General features: G+C 32.2%; 2 protein-coding genes across 2 annotated transcripts; both read right to left on the bottom strand.

The window, feature by feature from the left end:
- Nucleotides 1–3043: 3043 nt before the first annotated feature.
- Nucleotides 3044–4551, bottom strand: LOC102587566 (uncharacterized). Its single transcript, XM_015303688.1, has 6 exons — nucleotides 4462–4551; nucleotides 4208–4373; nucleotides 4051–4116; nucleotides 3717–3790; nucleotides 3326–3518; nucleotides 3044–3201 (listed from the first exon to the last, which is right to left on the bottom strand). The coding sequence occupies exons 1-6, from the start codon at nucleotides 4533–4535 to the stop codon at nucleotides 3100–3102; spliced, it is 675 nt and encodes a 224-aa protein (XP_015159174.1). The 5' UTR covers nucleotides 4536–4551; the 3' UTR covers nucleotides 3044–3099.
- Nucleotides 4552–5681: 1130 nt separating this feature from the next.
- LOC102587244 (agamous-like MADS-box protein AGL104) lies at nucleotides 5682–7459 on the bottom strand. The gene is made up of 4 exons (XM_006363894.2): nucleotides 7278–7459; nucleotides 7113–7166; nucleotides 6995–7013; nucleotides 5682–5808 (listed from the first exon to the last, which is right to left on the bottom strand). The coding sequence occupies exons 1-4, from the start codon at nucleotides 7457–7459 to the stop codon at nucleotides 5695–5697; spliced, it is 369 nt and encodes a 122-aa protein (XP_006363956.1). The 3' UTR covers nucleotides 5682–5694.

Genomic DNA, 7459 nt, shown 5'->3' with positions numbered 1-7459 from the left:
GGCAAATGCTCAACTGATTATGCACATAAAAAGAGAGGAAGCATTTTGGAGGCAAAAATTAGGGATGAAATGATTCAAAGAAGGGGATGCCAATACCAAATTTTTTCACTCAATCATGAATGTCAAAAGAAGAAGACTGACTATCAAAAGAATGAAGAAAGATGATAATACTTGGGCTGAAGGAAATGATGATATAGCTAAAGAAGCTATCAATTTCTTTAGCAACCAATTCACTGACCATAGAAACCAAAGGGATTTCAGGATTTTCAACTCTTTACCAAAAGTTATAACAGAAGAGGCTAATGACATGCTTGGAGCTCCTCCAAATTTGAAAGAAATCAAAGATGTTGTCTTTTCCTAAAGTCCTGACAGTGCTCCTGGACCAGATGGTGTTTCTGGAACTTTCTACCATCATTGTTGGGAAATTATCTCTAATGGTTTGTGACTTTTTTTGCAGGTACCCAATTACCTAGATCAATTACTCACCAAGTTATTTATATTTTGGTAACTTAGTTTCTAAGGTGCATGGCTAATAGAATGCAAGGATTCTCATGGTGGTAGAGTTTTCCAAAATTGGAAGGTGGGATTGGATTCAGATCAATCCAGGACATTAGTTATGCTTTTGGAGCCAAAATGTGGTGGAATTTGAGAACAAAAGACTCGATTTTCTTGAAAAGAAATATTGGGCTTCAGGACAATCTCATATTTGGAAAAGACGTCTTTGACTCAGGAACCCCCCTTTGTGATAAACATATTTTCTGGAAAATTGGTAATGGTAATGTATCTTTTTGGTGGGATAATTGGATTTGGCTCAGGACCCACTGCTCATCATTTTCCTGGCACTTGCCATTCTAAAAAGGTCAAGGTGCTTGATTTTATCACTAATGATGGTTGGAATTTTGCTAAGCTTAATAGTGTTCTACCTACTTATTTTGTTAGCCATATTGCTTCCATTGACATTATGAGACACAATAATGACATGTCTATTTGGACTCCAAATCAAAATAGTTTTTTCACCACTAAATCCAGCATTGCTATATATAGAGAAGTAAATAACTTGGCAGATTACCTTGCTAATATGGGTGAAAAACGAAGGAAATATACCTTCTTCACCCAGAATTCGAATATTCCCAATGAAGTCAAAAACTGATTGAAGAAACACCAAATTTCAGAATCTAGTCCTTTACTTTTGATAATTGTTAATTTCTTTTGGGACATGGAATCTGTGTATTTGTATCTATGCACTCTAGAGCTGGTTACCATACTCTCATGACCAATCCCATGTACCATTGTATTCGAACTTTTTTGTACAAGGATGAGTTGTTCATCCTTCATATTTCTCAAGGTGGTTTGGACAAAAATTCAACACACCGATTCTGCATTTTTGATAATTAATATTAATCCACCTTTTGTGGTTTTTAATTAAAAAAAAAAAAACCCAATAACTTATTATCATGGTGCATCAGAACTTTAACCCGATCTCTCCCTTTTTGGTGCGATATGACTTAAATCCATCATCTTACGCTCAATCAATAACATAATAGACCAAAATTCAATAAAAGCTCATTCTTGAGCCTTTAAACTATCAGTTATTAACTTTAGCATGGATAAGTAATGTGTGTATAGAATAAATAGGTTTAAAAATGGGGTAAGAACTTCCAAATATCATAAAATACTTTAACAGGAAAATCTATATCGAAGCAACCTATGTAACTTTATTTTCTGTCAAATTTGGACACCTCATCAGAACATATAAAAAAATTAATACAATATGACTTACCACCGAAGATTATTCCAATTCTTGCTACTCATCTCGTCTCATGCATTCCTCTAGGACAAATTAGAGTCGTCTCATGTATTCCTTTGGGATAAGTCAGGATAACGCTCTTGAAGGATGATCTTACCCTCTATATTTATAGGGGAAAATTGACTTGCTCCCCAAGGTTAGAGTTCCTAATTTTTCTCTAATAAATAAACATTCACTATATTATAACATTTTCAATTTTCTCATGTTTGGTTGACTTAAATCTGTTATACACTATTTTTCAAATGAACTTAGTATTTTCCTCTTTTTTTTAAAAAAAAATGACTTCCATACATAAAGTGAGGGAAAAAAATTCAAAACTTTCCTTAAATAAGAAAAATAGTTTTCATAACTTTTCTTAAACGTCACCATCCGAAATAGGTCCAGACCTAGGATCCGACTTCCGACCCCGAACCAAGACCCGAATTTTGACCTCTTGATCTCGATTCTCGACTCAAACCCACTCATTTTACAGAAATATATATTCTCGAAAAACATGAAAATGTTTTCTTTCATACCAGAAAAATATAAGAAAATTGTTTTTTAATGCGGAGGAACTTATTTTGTGTTCACATAATAAGAAGCAATGGATAGTCTGACCCACATTATCCATTGGATTTACCCATTTTAATCCATATCAAATATGAGTTGGGATCGAATATTTTATCCATTTTTACCTAACTAATTTTCGATCGGTCCATATCCTACTCAACCAGCCTGTTTGTCACCCCTAGAACCAATACTTCTGACCAAGTGTGCTACAAAAGTATCAAGGAGTTTTTGTAGCCTATTTTGATTGATAAGAACTCTATCTATTGTCCATTCAAGCACTTAGTAATTGCACCAAGTATATATAGACTCAATGAAACCTTTTTCATTAAGCTCACTCTCTCTTGCAGTCAAGGTATGACATGCTCTTTTCCATCTCATGAGGTTTACCTCCTCTCCTTTCTATAGGATTACTAATACAATCAAATTCACCCATAACCTAAATTGGCTTTTGACCACTTGGTTTAGTCTTGACATACAGTCTAAAAGGACAACTTAACAATAAGAAGTATTAAAACATATGATGTTTCCAACATACCATTTATATCTAACATTCATAGGTCCTTGTTGTTATTCATTTGAACATATATAGGCAACCATACATACATTTAAGATGATATGTTGCATACTAAAACAAGTAAATAAAAAGCTAAAATATCATGAGTTTATGCTCTTTTAAATGGATCAAAGATAAAGGAACTACATTTAAAAAGTTTTTCTTTGTCATTAATTGATCAATCTAAATTTCAAAAGTCTTCTCCATTAAGAGCTTCATTAAGGAAAACATCCCATGCATCATTCTCATATGTTGTGTCAGCAAAGTATTCATTGCTTCCCATTGTATTCTCCTAATCATTGTGATAAAACATTTAAAGTGAGTATTTGAGTGAATAATATAATAAAAAATGAAATTATAAGCAAACAAATAAAGTTAATTAGTTGATAATAATAAGAATAGAGCTTTGAACTAACCTCCCTAGGATAGTTAAATCCATGAATATTAGGAGTTATTGCATCACTTTGAAATAAAGAATGTTCATTTTGTTGAATGATGTTGTTGTTATTGCTCAAGTTTCTATTCGAATTTGAATGGGCATACTCCAACCCTGATTCAGAGGGATTGTTCAAGTGTGTACCCGTAGTTGCTAGTGGACTCGAGACAGGCCTGAGTGAGAGAGAGAGAGATCTTAGGAATCATATCATGTTAAACAGGAAAAATACCAACATAAATATAATAATAATTTCATCTTGTGTAGAGGTTAGGTGCATCAAAAGTTATAATTCTAATGTCATCATTCTTTTTCAAAACAAATAACATATTATATGGCGAACAATAATTAAATGCATAAATATCGAAAGAAACCTTGTAGAAGCACAAATATTTTTCCAGAAGTTCATGAGAGAGCTGTTAGTACTTTCACCAAAAGTCAATTGTGCCTGCAAAATATATGACTTAATTAGTTAGTACAAGGGGAGGGGGGGGGGTGTAGGATCTAACAAAGAATAACATTTCAAGAATATTAGTGTACATGTGATTGTCCAAATATTTGTATTGGACTCTGCTGGATATCTACTATCATGTTTTGTTGTTGGCTCTATTGGGTGGATAAAAATAATTATATCAAACTTAAAAAAAGAAATATCTCAACTCTAAGGAGATCTTAACAAAATATAATATTTCAAGAATATTAATGTACCTGTGACTGTCCAAATGTTTGTGGTGGATTCTGTTGGACATCTACCATGGTGTTTTGTTGATAGCTCTATTGTGCAGATAAAAATAATAATAAAAAAAATAAATTAAAAACCTCATTTTTATGGATATTTAGTTACCGCGTTTTAAAAAAGTGTTACCTGCAATGGGATATAAGGCGATGAGTTTTGATTCTGATAAAATGGTATATTCCCACTCTGTGAAGAACTTGCAAAGGAAGGGGTATATGTGTAATGGCTAGAACTGTTTGCTACTCTCTGTCCTTGGTCCATCCAGTTTTGATACATACTCCCCTGGATACTTGAACTATAATAATAACGAAATAATAATTAAACAAAAAGGGAAAAGGAGAGGGAATTTTTGTAAAGAAATATCATGTGAAAATATTAATGACCTGTATGGATTAATCCAATTATTAGTATCAAACTGTTGAGGAGTTATTTGTTGTGCAGCAAAGTGAACATCCATATTTCCTTGTTTCTCCAATTCCATCTAATCAAAATTTATTTGACATTGATTGGGGTTTTACATTATTTCTAAGAAAAATATTTATTTTCTTGAAACTTGTAAATTCACATTATTCTTCAATGATAAATGAAAAAAAGAAATTGGTGAAAGAACAAACTTTTCTATCCCTGATTTTTTGGAGAGATAGTTGCAAGTTCTTCTCACACCAACAAAGCTGATGAAGAGGAGCCTCTTCTTCTGGCCCTGGTTCGTAATCCCTGCAAAATCATGTTGTTAGGCAAAAAATATCGATAACTTTTTTTAATTTATTAGTATATTACATTTAGACAATTGAAATAGACTATACTTTAAATGTCTAAATGAAAGTTTAAGGTAGCGTCGATGTATTCAATCATGATGTTATAATTAAGAACTACAAAGAAAAACACTTGTGATACTAAATCAAATGACCTTATATGAGCATCCACAATCTGCAATTCCAATGTGCTCTTCGTGATTTGTAGTTCCAAATTCTGTATCATAGAATTTCACGTTAAAATGACTTTATCAACTTTCCTCATAGATACATAATGATTAATTGACATTTATTTATTAAGACTATTCTGAATTTCTATTTCAATGTCTCACTTAACTAACAAACTACTAATTTGAATAGTAAGAATAGATTGAAAATATAAAAATAAATTATAAGAAAGACATCAGATTAAATTATGCTCACCTCAATCCTGTAGAAATTTAAGATGCCAGCAACAGGTTGAAACATCCAAAGGTAGCCATCATGAGACAATGTAATTCATTAGTGAGAGTCAATTTCACTTCATACAAAAGAAATCAAGTATGATGAAGGAACTAGGTAGTATCTAACATTTCGATAAATTAATATTGTACAATGCTTATATAACTCTGCTTCTGTGAGCTTGCTCAAATTGTCAGTCTCAATTACGAATAATGAAGGAGGTAATTATCAATCGGAAAGAACTTTTCTACCCTATATATAAAGGTCGGAGTAAGATTACGTACTTAGTCTCCTAGACCCTACTTATGGAAATACACTGAACTTGATGGTGACGGTGACGGTGATGATAGTAGTGGTCTAGCACTTATATATATGGTCTTGTAAATAACATTGAACAGAACAAAACTAGAGAGAGACAATAAATTAATCAAAGAAAGACGTGAGAAAGAAAAGAGATACAAACTGCTTATCAAGAAAGTATAGCTTGCTAATATCTCCCCTGATATGGTTCAATTGCCTCAGTTTTGCCACTTTTTCCTTCATTTATACAACAAAAAATATATATTAATAAATGATGGGTAAAACTGATCCCAATAATTAAAATTATTACAACTCTATCAATTATAAACTTTTCGACATAAGTCAAACTTATTGTCTTGAACAAATTATAACTAATTAAAAATCATTTAGTATTTCGTTAATTTTGAGGATGTCAGTTTCATAATTTTAATTATTACGCACTCCATTTTAATTTGTTTGTTTAATTTTTTCTTGACACAATTTAATAAAGTAATTAAGATTTTTGTAACTCATGATCTTAAACAAAAGACATTTGGAAATTAAAAGCTATCAATAATCATTTAATTTTGTGGTAAGAAATATGTGATGTTGGAAATTTAAAGTAAAGAGTAGCCAAAGAGGATTAAAAATAATTTTGATGAAGGATTGAATGTCCTACATCAGTGATTAATAGTCTCCTACAAGGTAATCCTACTCTCTTTGAACTAGAGTAGTATAATTTAGACTTGAGACCTAATTAACTTGATATGATATTAGACGCAATCTATATGTGGACCCTAAGAAATGGGCAGTTGCGCGGGTGGAACTACCTTTGGTCTGGATCTGGAGTGGGGGAGATAAATGGAATCACACATAAAAAAAATGTCTGGATAAAGGGTGTGTGTGATAAATGGAATACTGGATACGAAATGTTTGGATCTGGGTGTGGTGTGTGTGTATGATAAATGGAATACTGGATACGAAATGTCTAGATCTGGGTGTGGGGTGTGTGTGTGAGATAAATGGAATACTTGATACGAAATGTCAGATCCCCCCTCTTCTATTTGAAAGGTAAAGGCCCACCAGAGAAAGGCTAGTGCTTTGATGAATGAATGCGGTAAACCCATCAATCTTGGATCTGGGTGTGGTGTGTGTGTGTAAGGATGAAATTGTGCTCAGACAATCTTTCTCCCTTTGAGTTAGCATTTGGTGTATGAATTAAGCTCAAGACCTAACTTGACACACTTTGTTAAACAAACTAAAACAAATTAAGGCAAACAAATTAAAATGGAGCGACTACTAATTTTCAATTCAAAGTTTAGTTTATTTCATATTCATTTGTAGATTAGACTAATTGATTGATCACATTCATAAAAACAAGATTTAAGGTTAGAAAATTACTACAAATATAGATCGACAATAAATATGTAAAAGAGCACAGTACCTGAACATCGGCCATATAACTAACCCCAACAAAAAAAAAACTCATAAGTTAGTGCTATAGTATATAAGTCTAAATTAAAAAAAAATCAATAGAAGAAATTTAGGGTTAGTTCACGTACGTCAATTTCCTCTCAATCGGAAGCTCAATATAGCGTTGAAGAATGTCTTCAATTCTACAAAAGTAGCAATTTAGTAAAAAAAAAAATTAATCTAGCTAATCGTTTTATATAGATCAATAACAAGCACAACGTAACGGAATTTTTGTCGGTTCGTAAATACAATACCTATTTTGGCTACAAAATTTACTAAGACGGTTAGCAGGGGAGAACGCGACCAACAACACATCCACATCACAGGAAATTGCAATCTCTTTCGCCTTCTTTAGTAAACTACTACGTCGCTTCGAAAATGTGACTTGACGCTTTATTATATCTTCAATTTTCTTAATCTCAATTTTTCTACCCAT

This window comes from Solanum tuberosum, unplaced genomic scaffold, assembly GCF_000226075.1.
Source record: "Solanum tuberosum cultivar DM 1-3 516 R44 unplaced genomic scaffold, SolTub_3.0 scf00471, whole genome shotgun sequence".
Classification (NCBI taxonomy): domain Eukaryota; kingdom Viridiplantae; phylum Streptophyta; class Magnoliopsida; order Solanales; family Solanaceae; genus Solanum; species Solanum tuberosum.
The sequence above is the reverse complement of the archived record's forward strand: the minus strand, read 5'-3'. Positions and strand labels throughout refer to the sequence as shown.

Coding starts and splice junctions, on each gene's coding strand:
- LOC102587566 (XM_015303688.1), bottom strand. CDS start 4,535: ATGGATGTTCACTTTGCTGCACAACAAATAACTCCTCAACAGTTTGAT. Junction 3,791..4,050: donor AAACATTTGGACAGTCACAG/GTACATTAATAT, acceptor TATATTTTGCAG/GCACAATTGACTTTTGGTGA. Junction 3,202..3,325: donor GATTTAACTATCCTAGGGAG/GTTAGTTCAAAG, acceptor CACAATGATTAG/GAGAATACAATGGGAAGCAA.
- LOC102587244 (XM_006363894.2), bottom strand. CDS start 7,459: ATGGGTAGAAAAATTGAGATTAAGAAAATTGAAGATATAATAAAGCGT. Junction 7,167..7,277: donor AAATTTTGTAGCCAAAATAG/GTATTGTATTTA, acceptor CTACTTTTGTAG/AATTGAAGACATTCTTCAAC.